Source organism: Leucopleurus acutus (genome assembly GCF_964270905.1).
Source record: "Leucopleurus acutus genome assembly, chromosome: 14".
NCBI lineage: Eukaryota > Metazoa > Chordata > Mammalia > Artiodactyla > Delphinidae > Leucopleurus > Leucopleurus acutus.
In genome coordinates this window covers 1,013,375-1,036,232 of record NC_139156.1, presented here as the reverse complement: position 1 = coordinate 1,036,232, position 22,858 = coordinate 1,013,375, and the positions used below count along the sequence as shown (strand labels likewise).

General features: G+C 59.6%; 1 protein-coding gene across 1 annotated transcript in view; it reads left to right on the top strand.

Annotated features, from left to right (window-relative positions):
• The first annotated feature begins 834 nt into the window (after positions 1-834).
• Positions 835-22,858, top strand: part of INPP5A (inositol polyphosphate-5-phosphatase A) — a 173,641-nt gene continuing 151,617 nt past the window's right edge. Inside the window, exon 1 of the mRNA XM_082853914.1 lies at positions 835-1,129. Within this exon, the coding sequence (XP_082710040.1) occupies positions 1,055-1,129 (75 nt within the window). The 5' untranslated portion in view covers positions 835-1,054. The remainder of the gene's footprint in view (positions 1,130-22,858) is intronic.

The following is a 22,858-nucleotide window of genomic DNA, read 5'->3' as shown; positions in this document are numbered from 1 at the left end:
CTGGATACGCGGTCACCGTCACCTGCAAAGACCGGGTGGACAGAACCTAGTGCCACCGTTAGTGTTGGCGGCTACTTGTCATTTTTCACTGCACTGTCCGCGCGTCTCCCGTCACCAGTGGCCATTTCATTTCCGCGGACGGCCTGGCGCGGAGGGTGGGCTGGGGAGACCCCACCGACCCCAGCGCGCCTGCTGCCTTCAGCCGTCCGGTCCGGCGGCCCGGCCTCGCCGCCCTCCTCTCCGTGGGTCCGGCGCAGTCCGCACAGAGCCACGCGCTCCCACCGCAACCCCTGCCCGGGAGCAAGGGGGTCGCGCCCGGTCGAGCCCGGAGCAGCGCGCGGCCCCTTTAAGAAGCGCCGTCGAAGCAGGGCCATGACGTCATGGGGTGCGGGAGGAGTCAGTGCGCCGCCGCGGCGTGGGGTAAGGCGGGGCGGTCGCTGACTGACAGGAGCGTGGCTGCGAGCGCCGAGGCCTTCGCAGGAGCGCCCCGCGCAGGCCCCACCCCTCAGGCCCTGCCTCGATTCCACACCCCGCCCCTCCCACACCCTCTCCGCCTTCCCCGCAGTCCCCGCCCCTGCAGTCTCACCCCGCCCACATGCCCCTCCCCTCCCCAAGTCCCCGCCCCGCCCCGCCCCTCACATCCCTGTTCCGCCCCCTCAGGCCCCGCCCTGCCTCTCGTATCCCCGTCCCACCTCCCGCAGGCCCCGCCCCCGAAGCCTGCCACGCCCCCTGGCGGTCCCGCCCCACCCCCGCGCTCGCCCCGCCCCCGGCCCGGGCGGGCCTCGTCTCAGCTATCGGCAGCGGCGGCGCTGCGGGAGCTCCGGCGGCCGCGATCCTAATGGCTGCGCGCGGGCCGCGCTGAGCGCGGGCGGAGACCGACGGGCGTGGGGCTGCGGAGAGCGAGAGCGAGCGCGGCCGGACCCTGGCCAGGCCCCGCCCGACCGGCCGAGCCCGCGATGCGCCCCGGGGTCTCCCCCCGGCGCAGCTGACGCCGCGGCCCGCGGAGACCCCGGCCGGTCGGCCCCGAAGAGCGGCCACCCCGGCCCAGGCCGCGATGGCGGGGAAGGCAGCCGCCCCGGGCACCGCGGTGCTGCTGGTCACGGCCAACGTGGGCTCGCTCTTCGACGACGTAAGTGCGGCGCCGGACGCGGCACCCTGGACCCCGGACCCTGAGCCCCGGGACCCCGGACCCCTGTCCTGAAGCCCGAAATCCCGGGACCCAGACACTGACCCCAGAGCCCCGGAACCCCGGACTCGGGCCTGAAGCCTGGGACCCTGGGACCCAGACACTGAGTCCTGAGCCCTGGGACCCTGGAACCGAGACACTGAAACTTGAGCCCTGGACCCAGGACCCCAGCCCTGAACCCTGGCCCTGGGCGCTGGAATCCTGGTCTCCTGGTCCAGCCTTCACACTCCATAGGTTGAACCCGGAGCCCAGTCCCTGAACCCAGGTCCCTAAACACCAGTCCTAATCCCTTTCCAAGGTCCCCAAATCCTGACCCCCGAGCCCTAGTCCGAGGGCCCCATACCCTGAACCTGGTCCCAACCCTGGTACTGAATTTTGTCCCCAGAAGCTCAGCCCTGAATCCTGGTCCCCAGACCGTAGCCCGTGTCTCCCGAGCCCCAGCCCCTGACTTCTGGCCTGTGACTCCCGACCCGGCCCTCCATGGCCCTCGCCCCTGCCCGCCTGCCTGCTTTGTCTGCAGAGCTGTCTGTGGCTGCTCGGAGGTGTAGGCACCCTCATTTTACCTTGTAACTTAGTAGCTCGCTAGTTCTCAAACAAGGGGTTTCTGTTGAAAGCCCTGGAGGACGCTATGTTTCTTGTCTGTTAAGGAGAAAGATGCAAGAAGCTTTTCAAGGCCAGAGAAAAGGATGCTGACTGCCCAAGGCCTTTACCTTCTGAGACCTCCCACCCAGGCACCCGAGGCCTTTGGGAGAAGAGTCTGCCAAGGCCCGGCGCTCCCCCGGCTCCCGAGGCAGGCGGAGGCTGACCCAGTTCGGCGTTGCAGCCACGGTGCCACCCCGCTGTTGGTACTTATACTGCCAACCCAAATAAAGCAGAATGTGGCTGCAAGTGGCGTGCTTGTTTAAGAAAAAAGGGTGATGGCCCAGATGGAGCCTGAGGCGGCCTCGCACTGCCCGCCCCCTCCTCCCCCAGCTCCTCCCGCGGTGAGGGTGCGGCCACTGACCACGCAGACCACTGGTGCAAACATGACTTGCATCCCTGCCTCTTCCGAGCCTCCCTTTGCTGGCAGCGAGCATGGGTGGGATGTTTCTGTAGGCTGAGTTCATGTACAGGCGAGGTGTGATTTTATTAATCAAAGGTAGGCGCTGTTTTTGTGTTTTTCTTATTTTAACTTCCAAGTGCCATGTATTATACTTCCCTGCTGGAGATGAACTGCGGGCCCTCTGACTTGGGCACAGACAGGACAACTTTATCTAGTTTCGTGATTGATCATTTTCTACAAAAGTGCCCGGTATGGGCGTGCGTCTGTATATTTAGCATTCTATTCTCGGCTTTGCAGTAACATCCACGCTAACATGGTTTTACTCAGATGATTCAGATCCGTTAGCTGTGGCTTCAAAGCCTCAGAAATGTCAGGAAAATTAAGCACGGTGGGGGCATTTCAGTCTCAAAGGGAGAAGAATTTTGCTGTGCAAACATTCTTTCCAGTAATCTTTGATTCCAAGTTAGAGCATTTTTGTTGTGTTCCGACTGTATACACACACTTCTCTCTGTGGACATTAAAGTGGATCCCTTAATTTACTTTTGTTTAGCAACAGGTTCTCTCTGAGTCTTCATTTTTCTTAAAGGCTGTATGGAGTTTTGCATCTTGTTTGTATCGGGAAGGAACCTTTGTTTTGGTAAGCAGTGCGTGGGTTAATTCTGCAAGGTGGCTTCTGACTTAAGGGCCAGTAGAGACATAGCTGTCCTCACCCACAGCTTTCTTAATGTGTGCCGCTTGGTCTGGGGCCGCTCTTCCCCAGTGGCCTGGAAAAGCAGGGGTGGGTGTTAACCAGTCCCCTGTAGCATGGCTGGTGAGAGCAGCCGATTCTCGAGTGAAGGACATCTTAACTCCTTGGTTTATAGTAGGTTTCAGAAGAGCTGCTTGGTGACTCTGTCTTTGTGTGACACGTGCCCCTGTTGACCCACTGTGCAGACGGTGGCCCGGCCTGGGCAGGGATTTGTTCTCGCCCAGTTTCATCGTCTGGAAACCAAGCTCCACTGTGTGGCCAGGCCTCACAGTGTGTGGTATCGGCCTCTTCCTGGAGGGTGCGGGCCGAGGAGGAGGGGTCTGAGTTAGAACCTGGCCCTGCTGGGAAGGGCGGGCCGAGGAGGAGGGGTCTGAGTTAGAAACAGGCCCTGCTGGGAAGGGCGGGCACTGTTGCCTTTCGGGTGATGCGTATCTGCTTCCGTAGTTTCGTGGTCTCCCCTCACTACCTCTTCTCCATCCAGAGGCGATCCCGTTAACGCTCTGGATGTGGACTTTCACCATGGTTTGGCCCTGACGTCCTGAGACCCACAGGGCGTCTGTCTGGCAGGCAGCTCTTTCCTCGTCTGCCCGCCCGGCTTGGTTGGGTCTGGGACAGTGCGGCTACTTTGGTCCCCACACAGGGCCCTCGGGTCGCTCCTCACCCTGTGATGTGACACACGAGGGGGTGGTCACCGTCCAGAGTACATTGCTTCTCAAACTTTTACCCCTTACACCCTTAGAAATTTTGGAGAGCCCCACAGAGTCCTTGGTCTCGTCGGTCATAACCACCAGTGTCTGCCAGGTCAGTGGGTGGACCCTGAGGCAAGTGGAAACTGAGACAGTTTCAGTAGCTCTCAGAAGGGTGATGTCATCGCATGTCACAGCCCCGGAAAGCTCCACCGTTCGTGCTTGAGACGGCGGGATGGAAAGCGAGCCACGGGGCTGCACTGTTGAGGGCATAGCCGTGACCTGCCGAAGCCCTGACCTCCAGGGCCCCTGTCTGAGCTGGGGCCCGTCCTGAGCCTGCAGGGAGGGGCCTAGCCTGGCTGGGCTGCCTGGGCCTGTTCCAGGGGGCCCCCAGAGAGCCCGGAGCTCTTCCCGGCAGTCCCCAGTCGGACTGTGCTGCCACCCCCCACCCCGTCGCTGGCAAGGGGTGGCTAGGCTTGCATACCTAATTGCTTTGCTCGAGGTGGCTGGATTTTTGACAAGGGAGGTTTCTAGCTTTTGGTTCTTTACGTGATTTTGTTGTCGTTGTTGTTTTGCTAGAAGTGAACTGAGAAGGTGGATTCTTGCAGGCTGTCGTTTCAGAACTCAGTCCCACCCTTACATGGTAAGACTGTTTCTTGGGAAAGAGACGTAGCCAAGCGGTAGGATTCTGAGAGCACAGCTCGCTCTTGGGTGTCTGCCTGGAGGGCCGTTGTCCTGCTGCGTATTCGGAGCTGAACGTCAGTTTGGAGCTGGTTCCCTTTTTGCCGGGCCAGCTCCTGAGCAGCCCCTCTTTCCGCCTGGACCTGGGGACGGCAGCTCGCTGCGCATGTGGCTCTGTGTCAGGGGTCCACGAGCCCCTCCCCTGGGCTGGGCACCTCGGGCACTTGTCCTCTGTCTCCCCCGCCCCAGCCCCGTGTGTGTGTAGGGCCTCCGCCGTCCATCCCGGGGTGCGGGGGGCCCGCTGGGGCCTCATGCGGGGCCAGCCTCGGGTCCGGGCCTTCTCACTTGCTCTAATGGTGTGGATCCCTCCACTTCTTTGAGGAATTTCGTTTGGTGACGGCTTCACTGAGGCGTCACTCACACGCACGGACTTCACCGTGTAAAGCATACGACTCAGTGGTTTTTAGTGTGTTCTCAGAGCTGTGCTACTGTCACCGCAGTCAGTTGTAGAATTTGTTTTGTACCTGAAAAAGGAACTCCGTATGCCATAGCCGCGCCCCCCCACCCCCCGCCCAATTCCCTCCATCTCCCCTGAAACCCCAGAGCCCCGATCATCACCAGTCTGCTTCCTGTCTCTGTGCATCTGCCTGTCCTGGATGCTTCACGTAAGTGGAGTCACGCGTGTGGCCTTCTGCGTCTGGTACCGTGTTTTCAGAGCTCAGCACGTCACTCCTGTTGGTGGCGAGCACCGTCCCACTGTACGGCTGTGCCCTGCTGTGTATCCAGCGCCAGGTGATGGGTATTTGGGCAGCCTGCACCTCTGGGCTGCTGTGGACGTTTACTTACAAGTCTTCGTGTGGACGTGTTTTGCTTCTCCTGGGCACGTTCCTGGGGTGGGGACTGCTGGGTCTGCGGTGACTCGTGTTTAACCTCTTGAGGAACTGCCCACTGTTTCCCCGTGTCGGCCCCGTCCTGCGTTCCCACCAGCGGCGCACTAGGGTTCCGATTCCTCCACGTGTTCCGGTGCCAGGTGTTAGCTGTCTTTTCTTGAAGACTTGCATTGGGCCCCCCACCTCCCGGCCTCCTGGGGAGTTAGTTTCTCTAGTCGCAGGTCTTTCACTAGCATCTCTTATGTGGATGCCCAGGACGCAGGGAGGAGACCCAGACCCAGTGAGGACCGCCTCCCTCCTCCTGCCTTTGCCTGGGAAGGTCCAGTGCTTTCGGCCAGGGCCGTGAAGCAGGGGCCGGTTCTCGTCAAAGACGTTGGGTTTTCCGAATTTCGAATTTTGGAGGCGGCGGTTCCTCTGCTGTCCATGCAGCCCCTGAAGCCCCCGAAGCCCCCAGGGGCTCTGCTGTGCTGGGGCAGGGGTGGGGCTGAGCGGGCCAGGCCTCTTCGCAGGCCCCCTTCTGGGCTCTCCCGGCCCCTGTCCCGTGGGGATGGCTGCGGGGGCATGGCCGCGGGGAGGTGTCTCCACATTCTTCTGGCATTACTGCCTCTGACCTGAGATCTCAGTGTCCTTTCTCTGTGGGAACTTGGTCTGTTTGCCCCAGCTGGGGCCTCTCCGTAGATGGGGGCCTGCCCGTCCTGTCCCCAGGGTGGCGGGGTCGGAGGAGTCGGTGGGCTCACACCGGTGGTGTCTCAGAACTGCTTCCTCCACGCTGGGAGGCTGCGCCTGCACCCTGCACGCCTCCGCCCAGCCCCGACGAGCTCCTGTCAGGCCTGCCTCGGATGCGGCTGGAATTTAAACCGACGTGCGGTCATCCGTCTGGGGCCATGCCTGCCTCCTGGTCCCTCCTGCCCGCGTCCCCGATCTCTGCCGGCCCTGGGTCGGCCGCGAGAGCGCACTTTCATCTGCAGCGCTTCCCGCTTTAACTGGCTCTGGAGATGCTGAGGGTTTAGGTTGCTGGTGGGGGAGGTACTTCTTAGGTTTGAAGTCTTAAATGCTTTGCGTGTCCTGAGTCCAGAGGAGTGAGCAGTGCCGGGGGACCTGCTGGACAGCCCTGGAGGATGCTGACACGGGGCGCGTTCACGTCCACTGCCTCTCAGCCTGCGCCACTCCGCGAGCTCACGCTCTGAGCCCACGTCGTGAACTCCGTCAGCACGTGGACTGCGTGCCCTTCTGGGAGTGAGTGGGCAGGGGAGGAGGGGCCGGCGCTGCTGCTCTGGGGTTGTCTCTGGTGGGAGTCTCTTTCTGGGGAGAGAGGCCCCTGCTGGGGGTGATGCCATGTGTGTCGGGTCTGATTCGGAAGTTACAGGACTCGGACCAGGCCTGCCTGCCCGCAGCTTGCCCTTGTTTAAAGAGCCCCCTGTTTGACCCGAAGGGAGGGATGCGGAAGCCGGGGAGGCTGCCTGGGGGAGGGGGCAGGGCTTGCTAAGGGACTAGGGTGGGGTGCCTCCTTAAATGTTGACCTCCTCAGTGTTTGCCCTGGCGGGCGGGCGGGCGGGCGGGAGCATCTCCTGTTGGGAGGTGAGCTTGGTCCAGGAATGGGATCCAGTAGGTGGGGGTCAGCACAGGGCCAGGAGGCTAGTCAGAAAGGCAACGAAGGGTCTGAGCGGAGTCTCGGTCACCTGTCTGTTGTCACGTCTCGGGACGCGGCCCTGCTCTCCCTGTGTTTATACGGGGGGGGGGGGGCGGGGAGGGGGACCCTTCTGATGTGAGTGAGCTGAAGGAGGATGATCGTGGGCCCGGGGAGGAGAGGAGTGGAGAGAATGTGGCGAGTGCCCCAGGTGGACACGGAGGTGACTTTCGGGTTCTCTCTTTTGTTGCTGCTTCGGGTAATCGGGGCACACGGGACTCTCCTGTCTGAGCCTGAGAAGTGTCCAGACGTGAGCTCCTCTGCAGGCTGGGGCTGGGCAGGTCCACTCCCAGCGTGGCTCTGAGCTCGTCGGAGAGCTCATCCTGACGAAGGTACCGCCAAGAATGCCATCGGGTCTCGTCTCTGGTGGTGAGCGAGGGTGAAGCAGCAGCTCGTCTGGGATGTCTGGAGTGTGGGACCAGCACAGGGCCACCACCCAGCCGTGTGACTCCAGAGTTGGAGCGGGCGGGGTAGCCTGTGGGAGCCCCGTCCCTGTGCGTCTGGGGAAGGCCGGGCACACGTGGGCCTCTGTTTGGGAGCATCCAGGCCCTTGTTTAGTCATGGTCCCTGCGTCTGCTTGGCCTCTGGTGATTAGACCTGTTTTCTAAAACTTAAATTTTGAGTTTACAAGGTTTGTTTTGGAAGATGGATGTGGCCCTGGGACAGGGCATCCCCTTGCATCTGCTGCACTGCGGGGGGCGGGGAACAGTGTGGAGGGCTCACGGCTCCGTCGTGGGAGGAGGTGAGCAGGGTGCGTGAGGTCTGTGGAGGCGTGGCGTGCGCCATGCACACCTGAGCCGAGATGCCCCGGGAGGCGGCTCGGCCTGCACAGCTGTCGGCATCTGAGGATCTGGGGCAGGTCAGGGAGGGACCAGCCTTGTGCCACGGCTGGTCTTGGTGCTCTCACACAGCAGGGGGTTCCCGGGCTGACGGTGTGCCTTGACCATCAGGGAAGCACGCTGGTGCCGACCAGGCTCAAGGAGTTTTGGGTTTCCCTTGAGTAAGAATAAGCCAACTCCATTTCTGGAAGCATGGCTGTGGGGTCATGATGGGTCATCGTGACCATAGGCCCTTTCTTTCCTGGTCCTTTGCTGAGCAGACGCCCCGAGCTCTGGCCCCGTCTGAACTACCCAGGACACCTCTTGGGTCTCCGGCACTGCAGAGCCCACGCTGAGTCTTCCTCCCTCTTCGTGGGCATCCTGGCCCGGTTACTCATGTCGTGCTGGCCTTCCCGGCTCATCCGGCCTGCGAGCACGGGAGCTGGTGTCTGGAGCCGCATCCTGGAGGCCGGGGGCCCCCGTGTCCCCCCTTGGCAGAGTCTGGCCACAGCCCTGCTTTCAAGACAGCTCTCAAACAGCCTCCTTTTCTGCCCCGCCCCTCGGGGCCTCTGAATGATGAGCAGTTATTCTAGGAACTGAAAGGGCTTTGAAAGCAGAAGGCCCGGCTTGGGCCTGGGTCTCGGTGGAGGGCAGCTCCACCTTTAGTGCCTGTCCAAGGCGGCGCACTCCAGGGTCTGCGGGGACGAGCGGGGACGCAGGACAGCTCCACCTCTGTGTACACGTGACGGGGCATGTGATTCACCTTTTTATGGCCATTTGCACGTCAGGGAGTGTGGAATGACAGCGGCACACTGGCCGCAGCGGGGCAAGGAGGGAATGGATGCCCTGGCGGTCGTGAGGCACCTGTGCTGGCGGGGCCCCGTCCTCTCCTTCCCCACAGGGCCTCCGTGGGCGGCAGTCTTGTCCTCACCTGTGTCCAGGGCTGAGCTGCGCTCGGGCTGCTCCCCGCCTGCGGTCCTGACGTGTGGCTCCCGCCCTCGCCTCCCACGAGCACCTGCAGCTATCCCGGTCCCCGCTGCCCGGACGGAACACGCGTCTCCGTGCTTTGGCCTAAAACCCTCTTTTCCCAGGAGCCCCCCAGCCCCCGGGAAGGCAGGATCGCACCTCCCTGCCGGCGCGGGTCACTGTGCCCAGCTCTGCCGCCTTGTCCGCCCCACATCCCTTCCCCACCTCCAGTAATTACAAGCTTTGGGCTTTTGTCATGTTTCATTACATTCGGTTGTGCTGGCCTCTGACCAGCAGTGCAGGGGCGGGATTTGGGGCTCTGCCCTGATGAGCGCAAGGGGCAGAGCGGACGTGGCTGTAGGGAACCAGAGTTGCTGCCAGCCTGCTGGTTGCTGGACCCCCCTGTCAGAGCTGGGTGGGGGCTGAGTTGGGAAAGGCGCGTGCCCCACTGGCCTGGCACCTCGCGGGCATCGGGGGACCAGTGTTAGAGCCGCTCTCGGAGGTGGATGCCTGGGCTCCGGCTGCCTTTTCCTGCTCGCTGGGACAGTCTGGTGGAGGCACGATTTGCATCTCGCACGGTTCACCCAGCGTAAGTGTACGGTTCGATGGTCTTCAGAAAATGTTTGCCATCGCTCAGCTGTCACCACGGTCCAGCTTGAAACGCTGCCCTCCTGGCCTTTCGCAGAGCTCAGCCCCAGCCCCTGGACGGCTCTCCCCTCCACCTGCCCTCACCGCGGATCCCACAGCACCGACAGTCCGTGGCCCTCGTGGTGCTTCTCCTGCTGAGCGCTCGTGGATGGAGGCACCGGCAGCGGACTCGGGGTTGTTCCCGGCTGGGCTGCTGCGCGCGGCAGGGTGCAGCCTCTGGGTGCCAGGCCTGGTCGTGTGGCGGGTGAACTAAGTTTACCCTTTCTGGGCACCGCTCACCTGCTGTCAGAGCGGCGGCTCCACTTCCCGCCTCTGGCTGCGTGGGCTCCAGCTAAGTGTGCTCCGGCCCCTCCACGCGGGGCCACTCGTGCTGACGTCCCTTTGATGGTGGGTGTGGGCGGAATGTCCTTGTGGCCTCTGCTTCTGAACAGTAGGCCTCCCACTCAGATGGACGGTTTGCCATATTTGTGACAGTTTTTGGCAAACTGTTGACTGGGTTGACAGGGGTGGCTGCTTGGGGCTGTCGCCCTTCTCACTTCCGGGGGGGGGGACAGAGGGTGCCAGAATCCCCCCCAAGAGGCCTGCTTTGCCCCGACAGAAGGGGGCTGCGGTCATGGCGCACCTCTGAGCACAGTTCTGCGGGGGAGGCGGGGCGAGGACGGGGCCGCTGTACGGCGGAGCTCGGTGTGGATGGTGGGACGGCATGTCTCCCTGCAGGGCTGGCGTGCTGGCCGAGTCCCACGCCCTCCCTGGAGGGTGCTGACTAGTCTGTTCGAGGGGGCAGTGGTGGCGAGGGCTCCCTGGAAGGGACTCGGGTGTCCTCCCCGCCCACTGTCCCCGGACATGGGGGACACCACCCCAGGTTAGGGGCAGAGCGTGCCTCTCCCAGGGGAATTCTTTTCTCCCAGCCCCTGATGTGTGATGGCCCATCTGGGGGGCTGTCCTCCACCCCCTCCCCTTTGCCTTTCTCCCCTGGCTGAGTGGCTGTTAAGCCCAGTACAGGTCTCAGAATGTCTCCGATAGGCCTGCTGGTGCATCGCCCGCCACCTGCCAGGCTGCCATCCCTCGGGGCCCTCACCTGGGCAGCGGGGCTGCTCTCAGGTGGAGCATCTCCGTGCAGCTGCCCAAGGTCGCCTGCCTGTGGGACAGAAGCCCAGCCCTGCAGGTGCGTCACCTCCTGGCAGGCACGCGGCTGTCCTGGTGTGGGCTCGAGGCCCAGTGAGGAAGTGCCCCTGCAGGACTGTGGGGTGGGTGTCAGACGCCAGTGTTTCCAGCGACTTCGTGGTAGAAGAGCGAGAGGCGCCACTTTGGCCTGTTCCTCCTTTAGGGAAAACCTTGTGTGACCGCAGAGGTGACAGGTCGTCAGGCTCTGAGAGGCCTGTCCCCAGCCTGGCCTGGCCTCCTGCCGTCTGTGTCACACCTGGCGGTCGTTTCTTTGCAGCTGGACTTCATGGAGGCCTTTGGGGGTGCAGCTCCCCCTGCTGGGGCCTGGCCGTCCTTCGGGGGCAGGGGTGCGTGTGCTCAGGGCCCACCTGCAAGGGGCCGCACTGGGGTCCGCTTGGACCAGCGTCTTGGTTAGCTACACTGCCCGTTAGTCCTGGGGTCCCGAGGATGAGTTGGGGGCAGCTGCCCCGACCCCAGCATGGACCCAAGCTCCGAGCACCCTACCGTGCCTACGTGGGCTTTGGGGCGGCGGTCAGTGGTAGGCTGTTGAGTAGAGAGTTGGGTGGGGGGAGCTCTGGCCACGCGGGTGAGCCTGTGTGTGTGAAACAGACCTGGGTCGGGTGCTCAGTGCTCTGAAAACCATCACGAGGCTCCCTCAGCAGCGTCCTGGGAGCCGTTGCGCTGAGAGGCCGCTGCGCAGGCTTAGGAGCAGGCAGACCCGCCTGTCCCAGCCGCCTGACGGTGTCCTGGGTGCTCTCAAGTCCTGCGCCTACTCTGGCTCCAGGGCTTCGTTGGGGTGTCCTGGGGGGCGCTTACTTTGTGCAGTTCGGGGCAGAGCGCGCTCCACGTTCGATATATTGTAATTTGGGGTGGTGTGGGCTTTGCTTTCAGTGGATCTGCTCCGTTAAGAATGGCACCAGTGGATCTGCTCCGTTAAGAATGGCACCAGTGGATCTGCTCCGTTAAGAATGGCACCAGTGGATCTGCTCCGTTAAGAATGGCACCAGTGGATCTGCTCCGTTAAGAATGGCACCAGTGGATCTGCTCCGTTAAGAATGGCACCAGTGGATCTGCTCCGTTAAGAATGGCATCTGTCCAAGTAACAAACAAATTTGTGGGGACGTGTGTTTTGCTTTTATTTTCCCCTTCATCACTGTAACGGTTTTCAGATCTGTTGCAACTTCCTGTTTTTGCTGTAGCACGACCGCTCCCCTCGCCACTGCGTCCAGGCGGGGTGCTCTGTGTGCGGTCCAGGCGGGAGGTGGCAGGCTGGGCCGTGAGGGGCGAGGGTCGTGGTTAGTAGTGGTGCTGACAGAACGTGGGTGAGCGGCCAGAGCTGACCAGCAGGGGAACCAAAGCAGGGCCCGGGGGCCCATCTGGGGGCTGTCTCACCAGGGCAGGCGGCATCCCACCTCAGCTGAACCCCTGCCCCCAGGACGCCAGCCTCACATGCGGGGCCTGGGGCACACTTGGTGCTTTTGGGGGTCGTTCGGGCTCCCAGGTTCCATGGGGTTCTGCTGCGTCCGCTGCCGAGATTGCAGGCGCACGGTGACACGGGGACCGGGAGAGCTTGTCTTTAAGGGCTCCTAGTAGCGTGGCCCCAGGGGCCCCGGGCTCCCGTGTCTCTCCAGAGCCGGGCCCTCTTCCAGGGGCTGGAGCCGCCCCTTCCCACGCCGCGCTCCCGCCAGCCCGGCCGCCAGGCCCGGCCGCCAGGCCCGTCTGGGGTGTCCTCTGAACTGGTGGGCGCGGCGGCCGAGCGCTGGGAGCCTCCCCGAGGCCCCTCGCGTGGCGCGCTGCTCCCTGGCCCCGCACCTCCCGCGCCTTCCCCGTCCGTCCTGGACCAAGACAGGAGGAGGGGTTGGCGGGAGGTCATGGGCAGGTGGAGGCCCGGAGAGGAGAGGATGGTGAGGAGGGCCCCGGGAGGGGCGTTTTGGGAGTTCGAGGAGGAGTACTTCGAGAAGGGCATGCTGGGGGTCTGAGGCGCGGGGCCCGGGCGGCCCCAGAAGCTGACAGGTCCGACTGCACATAGCCTGAGGCGCCTGCCTGTCACCAGGGCTTCGCCCTCCGGGGCACGGCGCCTCTGTCCTGGCCGTCCAGGGACGGGCACAGTCCACCTTCAGGGCACGGGGGACCTTGCACCGGGCCGCCTGGCTCATGGCTTGTGTGCGGGGCCCAGGCCGCCCCAGCTGCCAAGCAGAAGCAGGAGGTGAACAGGGATCTGGCTGGTGACTCGGGGTGGCTTAGGACGCCCAGAGATGCCCTGAGCACAGAGACCACGGAGGGCCCCCCGGGGCGAGAAGCAGGGGCCGGGCCTGACGGCTTTGGGAGAACTAAGGAAGGGGGGCCGTTGGGGCCACTGTGGGGCAGGAGCAGTGGCAGGAAACGGGGAGCTGGGTGCGCTGGAGAAGCCACGTGGCCAGCGTGGGTGGCGAGCGCGGAAGCCTGGCGCTGCAGGCTGAGAGGCTGTGCCTCCGATCGTGTAGGAGCCCCTGTTTCTGTCGTGCACGGGGGACGCAGCGGGTGATGCAGCTTCTGCAGCCGGCGGGAGGAGGCCCTGAGGTGCGGGTGCTGCCCCGGCCCCCTGTCTCCCGCACGGGCCTTGGGTGCGGACAGTCGGCTCCCTCCTCCAGGGAGCTGCCTGGAACCTGTCTGTAGTTTTTAATGACTGATAAGTGAGTCAGTCCGGAAAGGGAAGAAGGGGGAACTCGGGGCCGGGCCCAGCCGGGAGGGTGAGCAGCTCTGACCCACTCAGGGAGATGCAGCCAGAGGTTACTGGCGCCCCCGAGGTGCACCCTGAGGTGTACGGGAGGAACCCTTGAGGATGGGGTCCGTCGGGAATGGCGCTTGAGGAACCCGGGACGGCAAAGCGGAAGCGCCGACGTGCGTGCTTTCCATTGCTGTTTTTCCAGTACAATAAAACTCCACTCAGAAATGTAAAAATTTATGCTAGTTCCTAGGAGAAAATTGACGTCTCTGAACCTTGATAACCTTGACAATTTTAGTTTCCTCTAATGAGAAAGATTGTGTGGTGTGACCCACAAAGGCTCTGAAATGTCTCCTCTGTATTCTGCACGGTGTTGCCTTCAACGCTACCAACCCGGACAGACCGCAGAATGATTTCAGCGTTTTGTGGCAATAGCTGCATTCCGAACCTGTGCCGTGTGAAAACAAAGTTCTAACTTTGTTCTGTAAGAGAATGAACACCCGCCTACTGCTGGGTGGAGCCACCTGGGGGTCTGTGGGAGCCTCTGGTGCCCAGAGGGGCTGCGGAACTGGGCACGCATGCTGGACTCCCTCAGGAAGGAGGGGGGCACTGGGGCCCAGACACCTGTCGCGGCGTCCGTGTGTTCTGGGGCACAGAGCTTGTGGCGGAGGGACCCCCAGGCCGGCCCTTCCCCTTGCAGGTGGGCCGTTGAGTCCCTGTGCTGAGGTCACAAAGCGCAAGGGTCCTGGGGCACTCCTGCCACTCCCACCCTGCGCTGCGTCCCCTCTCGATATCGCGCCACTTCGTTGGCGTTGTAGCAGCTGTGGGATCCACTCTCCCGCACACAGCGCACTGCCTTCGCGGGGGGACCCCGAGGGCCAGTGAGCGCCCTTTTCCTGCGGTCACAGTGCCGAGCCCGGGCCTCCCCGCTCGCCTGTGCAGAGCCCCGGCGTCTGGAGAGCCCGGCCCACGGGCTGGTGTGAGCCGCCATCCTGCGTGCCTGGGCAGTGTCACGTGCCTGCGTGTCATGTCCACCCCACGCACACGTGCGTGCGCGTCACACACATGCACGTGCACCCACGCCTCCAGTGATGTGGGGACGCCTGGTAATCACATCACACCAGCTGTTGGTTCTGTCAGATGGTGTGACGTGGGGTCTGTTATCATTTACTTTGTTACCCTGCTTGCTTGTAGTATCGTTTTTGAGCCCTTTTCCTTGGCTTTTCCAGGGTCTCTGTTTTAGAATCATGTAGCTCCTATGGACCTTGTATCTAAATTATTAATAGAGCTATTTGGACAGGGAGGTGATCATAGGGTCTGTGGAATAGCTACTGTTCTTTTTGTTACTGACAACTGTTATTTGGGGTCATTTATCCCCTCAGGGCTGCGATTACACAGAAGTCCAGGGAGGTCTGTTTGTACAGGACTCTTGACTGCAATTTCTTTCCTGTATCTCCTGTTGTGCTCGCGAAATTTTGCAACTTTCTTGTGTTTTTTCTTCCTGTGCCGTGACGCTGTCTGAAAGCCCCTGACCAGAGCTTGGTGAGTCCACCCGCCTGAAAGCACTCGGAGTGCCCGAGCGATCCCCCCCCACTTGGTCCAAGGGCACCTTTCTGTTTCCTGCCGTGGGTGACTTCCTCGGCCCTGAGACTTGGGCAGCCGCGGGCAGCGCGGTTGGGACCTGCTGATGAAGTAGGAGTCTCTGTATCTGGCCGGGGGCAGATAAGTGCGCTTGGAGCAGGTAAGCTTAGGGAGAGTGTCGGCCCTGGGAGCAACCCCTCCGCAGGAGAGGCCCTCTCCTGCTGTCCCCCAGCACCAGCCGTGAGTGGCCCCGGTGCTGTGGGTGGAGGATTCCAGGCTCCTGGAAGCGCCTTAGCCTGAATGAGAGACTGCAGAAATCTGAAGACGACGGCCATTTGTCACTGTGGGGCTTAGTTCGCTCCTTCTGTGTAGGGCTGAGTAGATTTGTCTCCTCTGGCTCTTTCCCGAGTTGCTGTGACTGTGGGGTGGCAGGGGCCCCACCGAGGGCCTGCAGGCCCGCTGTTTGTCAGCCTTGGGCTGTGATGGTCCTGAGGTCAGACCGCATCCAAGTTACAAGGTGAGTGAGAGCGAGTGTGGCTTGCAGTGGGCGAGGGCCACCTGGGGCTCTGTGTCAGTCTTCTGTCTGACACGGGTGGCGCAGTGCAGGTTCACAACCTCAGATGGGCTTTTTACCCCGCGTGTCTGTCAAAGCATGGAAGCTGCTGCCCCCGCTGCCCTCCTGGTCGGTCCCCCGCGGCCTGGCTGGTGGGGTGCCCGGCTGAGCCCTCTGAGATGGGCCTCCATCCCCTCCTGCTTCAGTCACTGCTTTCCCAGGGAGCCTGTTACTGTGAAAGTGAGCAGGTCCTCCCCCACGATGAATCACAAAATAAGGGGTGATTGAACATAAATGTGACAACCAAGCCTTTTTAGCTTACAGAAGAAGCAGCCTGGTTGCCAGGTGTCGAGTTTCTGCAGGGCGGGCAGGGGACTTCAGAGGTCCCCTTCCCTGGGCGGTCCTTCCTGCCCCCCGCCCGTGCGTCCTGCTCTGCCCCGCGAGGCTCTCGCTCCACGGAGAGGCTTAGCGCCCTGATCGGGATGGTCCCGTGGTGCCCGCCGGTTCGGATCTCCTGCCTGGACCCTGAGCCCAGCGTGGCGCATGCGGCTAAGGTCGCCGTCGCCGTCCCTCCTCAGCTCTGGAGACCTGAGTCCCCGTTGGGCAGGCTGCCTTTGGAGGGGGGGCCTGGTGTATGTGGCCCCTCCCGTGGCGGCAGGATGGGGAGGGGCACTGGCGGCTCCAGTGCGGGGGAGTGTTCGGTGCGGAATCGCTTTGCTCTTCTCTCCACGGGGCGGGGCGGGGCGGGGGTGAGCACAGCCCACGTCACTGCATGTTCACCCACCTCGCCGCGGTTGACGTGCCTTGACTCTAGCTCCTGCACTGTTCAGAGGCGGATCGGGACCCGGGTGGCGCGTCCCCGCAGCTTGGCGCCCTCTGTCGGCAGAGCTTCTGGGCGCTCGCCGGCTCCGGCGCACGTCCAGCCCCACCAGGGCCCCGGCCGGGGGGGGGGGGCTCTGCCTGCCCCTGCGGGCGCCCCACATCCAGGAGGCACCAGGGCCCGTGGACTTGTGTTCTCGTGGGAACCAGTCATCTCAACGGCCCCAACATGAGGCCTCTCGTCGCTGTGCCCGCCAGCCCCCTTCAGCCCGAGGCGGCCTCCACTGGGAGCCTCCCAGCTCCACCCGGACCCCTAAGCTGGCCTCTCCCCGTCTCAGGGTCCCTGATGAGGACCTGATGAGGTGCTACTGAGCCAGGGTGGGTGGTGGGGGGCGTCCCTCCTGGCTTGGGAGGAAAGCCGGCTCACCATGGCTGGGGTGCTGTGCTCTAGCCTTTGTGCGTGCTGTCAGGTGGGTGGCATGCAGCTCCCTCCCGCATCTGCCCTGAGGCCTGGACTCCAGTCCGGCCTCGGCCCCCGACTGCAGCACCCCACGTTGTAAAGGGTTCGCACGGTGGAGGATGAGTTTGGAGGGCCGTTTGGAGGGCTGTATTGGCTGCATTTATTATTGTTGTTGTTATTATTTAAAGGTTGGGACAAAATTCAGGTACCGTAAGGTTCGCTCTTCGCGCGCAGTTCAGTGTTTTAATATACTCTCAAGGTTGCGCAGCCGTCGCCACTAACCCCAGAATTTTCTCGCCACCCCTAGAAGAGACCCAGTACCCCTTAGCAGTCACTCCCCGTTCCTCCCTCCCCCCAGCCCTGGCCCCACTAGTCTACTCTGTGTCTGTGAATGGGCCTGTTCTGGACGCCGCATATACATGGAATCAGACAACGTGTCTGACTTCTTATCAGGTGTTCAAGGCTCATCCACGTCGCACCTGTGTCAGCACCTCACCCCATGTAGTGACTGAGTGCTGCTTCATTGTATGCCAGACCGCGCTTTGTCCATTCCGCAGTGGACGAAGCCAAAGCTTCTGTGAACAGTGTTGCTATGAACGTTTGTGTACACGTTTTTGTGTGAACATGTTTTTAATGCCCTTGGGCATATAGCTAGGCATGGAATTGCTGAGTCATATGATAACTCCCTGTATAACTTCTCGAGGAACTGCCAGACTGTTTTCCAAAGTGTCTGTACCATTTTGAATTCCTACCAGCAATGCACAACGGTTCCAATTTTTCCACATCCAAAACGACCCTTGTTATTGTTCATCTCTTTGAGTCTATAGCTGTCCTGGTGGGTGTGAAGTGGCGTTGTTTTGCGTTTCCCTGATGACTGATAATAGATATTGAGTGTTCCCTCCATGTGCGTATTAGGTATTCGTATATCTACTTTGGAAAAATGTTTATCTACTTTGGAAAAATGTTTATTTAAATCTTTTGCCTGGTTTAAAATTTTTAAAAATTGTTGAATTTTTCTTTATATATTCTGGATACTAGATTCTTATCATATATTTGATTTGCAAATATTTTTTCCTGTTCTTTGTGCTGTCTTTTCACATCCTTGATAGTGTCCTTTGAAGCACAAACGTTTAAAATTTCAATGAAGTCCAGTTTATCTGTTTTTTTCTTTGGTTGCTTGTGCTTCACATTGTCACATCTAAGAAACCATTGCCAACCCTCCTGCACTGTTGATGAGAATGTAAACTGGTGCAGCCACTATGGGGAACTGAATGGAGGTTCCTTCAAAAATTAAAAATACAACTACCATATGATCCTGCAATCCCACTCCTGGGCATGTGTCCAGAAAAGACAGAAACTCTAATTTGAAAAGATACATGCACCCCTATATTCATAGCAGCACTATTCACAATAGCCAAGACATGGAAACAACCTAAATGTCCACTGACAGGTGAATGGATAGACAAGATATGGTCCACATACACAATGGAATATTACTCAGCCATAAAGAAGAATGAAGTAATGCCATTTGCCGCAACATGAATGGACCTAGAGATGATCATACTAAGTGAATTAAGTCACACAGGGAAAGACAAATACCATATGATATCACTTATATGTGGAATCTAAAAAAATGACACAAATAAACTTATTTACAAAACAGAAATAGACTTATAGACACAGAAAACAAACTTACGGTTACAAAGGGGAAATGGGGGGAGGGATAACTTGGGAATTTGGGATTAACAGATACACACTGCTATGTATAAAACACATAAACAGGGCTTCCCTGGTGGTGCAGTGGTTGAGAATCCGCCTGCCGATGCAGGGGACACGGGTTCGTGCCCCAGTCCGGGAAGATCCCACATGCCGCGGAGCGGCTGGGCCCGTGAGCCATGGCCGCTGAGCCTGTGCGTCTGGAGCCTGTGCTCCGCAATGGGAGAGGCCACAGCAGTGAGAGGCCCGCGTACCGCAAAAAGAACCAAAACAAAACACATAAACAACGAGGTCCTGCTGTATAGCACAGCGAACTGTATTCAATATCTTGTAACAACCTGTAATGGAAAAGAACATGAAAAAGAATATATATATGTATGTATGTGTGTGTGTATATACATGTATATATATGTGTATGTATATATATATATACACACACACACACACATATATGATGGAATCACTTTGCTATACACCTGAAACAACGTAACTCAAATATACTTCAATTAAAAAAATACCAATAAAGATGTATTAAAAAAATACACATAGGGAAAAAAGAGAGACAGCAAAGAAAAAGGAAACCATTGCATATCCAAGGTCACAAAGACCCCATCTTTTCTTCTAAGGCTTATAGTTTCAGCTCTTAAAGTCACGTCCTTGATCCGTCTTGAATTAATTTTTATATATGGTGTGAGGTAGGGCTGCTCCCTCATTCCTCTGCGTGTGTGCATATCTAGCTGCCCCGGCACCGTTTGTTGGAAAGACTAGTCTTCCCCGTTGAATTGCCTTCTTGAAGATTAATTGATCACAGATACATAGATTATTTTCCTGGACTCTCAATTCTGTTTTCTTCATCTGTATGTCTGTCCCTGTGCCAGGACCGCAGAGTCTTGATAACTGTAGTTTGTAGTAAGATTTTTTTTAAATTTTTGAGGTACACGGGCCTCTCACTGTTCTGGCCTCTCCTGTTGCGGAGCACAGGCTCTGGACGCACAGGCCCAGCGGCCATGGCTCGTGGGCCCAGCCGCTCCGCGGCATGTGGGATCTTCCCGGACCGGGCCACGAACCCGTGTCCCCTGCATCGGCCCCTGCATCAACCACTGCGCCACCAGGGAAGCCCTGTAGTAAGATTTGAAATGGGGAAGTGTGAGTCCTCCAACTTTGTACTTCTTTTTCAAGCTTCTTTTGTCTGTTTTGGGTGTCTTCCATTTCCACATGAAGTCTAAGATTAGCTTGTCACTTTCCACAGAAGAGGCAGCTGGAAGTTTGATGGGGATGGCTTGAATCTGCAGATTGCTTTGGGGAGCATTGCCGTCTTAACATTATGTCTTGCTGTCCATGGACCCAGGATGTCTTTCCATTTATTGAGGTCTCTTTAATTTCTTCCAGTGATGTTTATACTTTTCAGGACAAGTCTTACACGTCTTTTGTTTAACCTATTCCTAATCTTTTTACTTGTAATTAGGTCTGCTCGGATTTCCTGTTTTTTTCTGGGTTAGTTTCAGAGTTTGTCTTTCTGGGAATTTGTCATCTCATCTAGGTTACCAGTTTGTTGGCAGACCTTTGTTCATCTTATTCCCTTGTGATCCTTTTTATTTCTGTAGGGTTGGTAGTACTGTTCTCGCTTTCATTCCCGATTTTAATAATTTGAGTCGTCTGACTTTTGTCAGTGTAGCTAAAAATTTGTCAATGTCACTGATCTTTTTAAAGGACCAACTCTTGGTTCCACGGACGTCTCTCTGTTGTTTTTGTGTTCTTTGCGTTGGCTGCGTTTCGGGTTAGATCACACAGAAGCCTGTCTTGGAAGTCTCGTTGCTGCCGTGGCTCCTGGGGAGGATTCCATTCTCTCCTTCTGTCTTGCCTTGCCTTGTGTTTGGTCAACACTGAGCCATCCTCTACTTGTTCCTGAGGCAAGTGGCTGCCCTTCTCCTGAGCCGCTTGTGACTTTGGGTCCTCTTCCCATGCGACAAGCTTCGGGGCAGTTTTCCTCTGTGCCTGGGCGAGGTGACCCTCACTGCAGGTTCATTGGCTTCGCCTGTTGCTTGAATGAATGCAAAGTCAGCGCGAGTCTGCTTCCAGCCTGGTGCCCCTCTGGGCACTCTGGCGTCCCTGGGCCCCGTGCCCGCAGCTCCGAGACCCTGAGGGTTGTCATGGACGCACGTACTCCCTTCTGCGTGCGGGCTGTCCTCTCCAACGTAGGAAGGCGCAGCGCGTGCCTGGGGTTGTCTGCAGCCAGCCTCCCGCTGGCCCGCGGAGGCCATGGACCGAGAGGAGCCCGCACAGTGCGAGCTTGGTTCACCCATCTGATTCCGGAGGATGACCCTGCAGTTGGCCCTGGTCTCCAGGGAGTGTGGACACTTCCTGACTCAGGGGCAGTTTTCCAGAGCCCATTAGGACCAGAGGTGGCCGTGAACCCTGCTGTCCTACCCCTGTGTGTCTGCCCAGGAGGGAACTGGCTTCTCGCAACGAGGCAGGTCTTGCTTAAGCAGTGTGAGCAAGAGATTGACTTGAATCCGCGAAAAGTGGAGCTTCTCGTGGAACGCACTGACCCCAGCGTCCCCCACTCTTCCTTTCCCAGTGAGGCTGTCGGCGGCCCCCTGCTGCTGCTTGGCCACTGCACGGTTGCCAGGAGCCCCGAAGGTTAAGGTCACAGTTCCCAGTGTGGAGCCTCTTTGGGGGTGACCTGAGGGAGTCTCAGCTCTGAGGCTCGGCCGCAGTGGTGGGCTGGCCCTTGCCGACCGCAACCCTGGCCCCTGCCTGGCCTGGGAAGAGGCCCGCCTCAGCCCGCGTGGTCAGCCTGGCGTCCACACCTGGCACTTGAGGTCCTCGGTGGTGCGAGCTCCGTCCTGTGTGCATGAGTTCTGTCTGAGGGCGAGCGTTGGGGCCTCCTCGGAGTGGAGCCCGCCCTGGGGGGCGACTCTGCCCGCCCCCGCTGACTTGGGGTCTGAGCCCTGCCCTCAGCGGGGCGGAGTGAGGGGAGGATCATGGCCAGGTTACCTGCTGCCAGCGCAGGGCTCGAGGTACAGGAGACAGAGCTGCTCTTGCACGTCTGAGCAGAAACGGAAGTTTTAACAAGCAGGTGGCTTCCTTGTCAGGCCGAGTCCGCCCCGCCTCGGGCCCTCGCACTGCTGTCGGGCAGAGGGTACCACTGCCGGCCCCGCCTGGTGGCTTCGGACAGCTGGGTCCTCCGCCCCTGCCCTCGCCGAGGTGGGCGCCAGGCAGACCTCTTCCCGTCACCGGTGTTGGGCTCGACTGTGTGGGTGGAGCCCAGGGAACCACAGTGACAGGAGGACGGCCACGTGGGCCCTGCCAGGGGCACCGTCACATCAGGCTGCACTTCTCCCCCTGCCGGGCATTCAGACTGGTAGGTCGTTGACACACCCCAGTTTTAAATTCTGGTTACTGTGAAAGACAGTAATACTTCGGCTTAAAATATTCTTTTCCAACAGCTTGTCATTAGCTGCCTGAAAACAGACATTTTAGTCTAAAATGTGAAAAGAAGAATTAGAAAGTGAAAACTCATTTCGTGGCTCCTGTGTGATTGACAGGTGCTCCTGTGCAGCACCTGAGACAGCAACTGCGGGGGCGAATGCAGGGCTGTGTGCTCGGCATCTTGGGGGCCCGGTCAGGACCTGCAGCCCCCAGGCGCGGAGCTGCCCGTGTGTCCTCTCTGCTACCCACGATGTTTGGAATCGGTTTGCGATGGAACACAGGGTGTTTGTATTTTCCTAGACATTTTAAGAAGTGGCGTTTGCTGGGTTCTGAGATGGAGACCACATGAGTGTGTGTAAATTTAACACATCTGCATGTAAATAGGTGTTGTTTAAACATAAACTCCCTTCCATTTACTGTGCCTTAGTATACACTGGTTTTTAAAAATACATGAGTGGTGAGCAGTGTGGTCTCTGAGTTTCACTTCAGGGTGACAAAGGACGCAGAGCACAGTGTTGATTTTAAGGAGGGGCATTGGTCCTGGCGGGGCTAGAAGCCTGGAAGTGTTTGCCCTTCACCTTGGGCCTCTCCTTCCTGAGTCTGCGTCACGAGAAGGAGCGGGCGGCCAGAGCCTCATGGACATCGTGCCTGGGTTCAGACGTGGCCTGGGCACCGTCGCTGAGTGGCAAGATCCCGGACGTTTGGCCCAGGCCATTGACCCGGGAAGGGAGGAGGGAGGCCCCCCTGCTGGTCGGGGTCTCGAGGAGCAGCAAGGCCCCAGCAGGACTGTCTCTGTGTCTGGGCTCCTCTCAGAGGCCAGCGCAGACGTGGCGCCCACACCCAGCATCCCTGCCCCGCCACGCCTTGTGTACCTGCCGTCTGCGCATTCCCAGACGGCCCACCTGGCTCCTCCCTCGTGTCCCTGCGAGGGCCGGGGCGACCGTAGCTGGCTTAGATGCCACAGCGGCCTCGCTTTGCTGCTGGGGATCCGTGCCCATCCCAGAACTGGTCGTGTTTGGAGGCGTCTAGTCCGCCGCCCACCCTCGAGGTAAAGGGCAGTGACACCCACTGGTCACA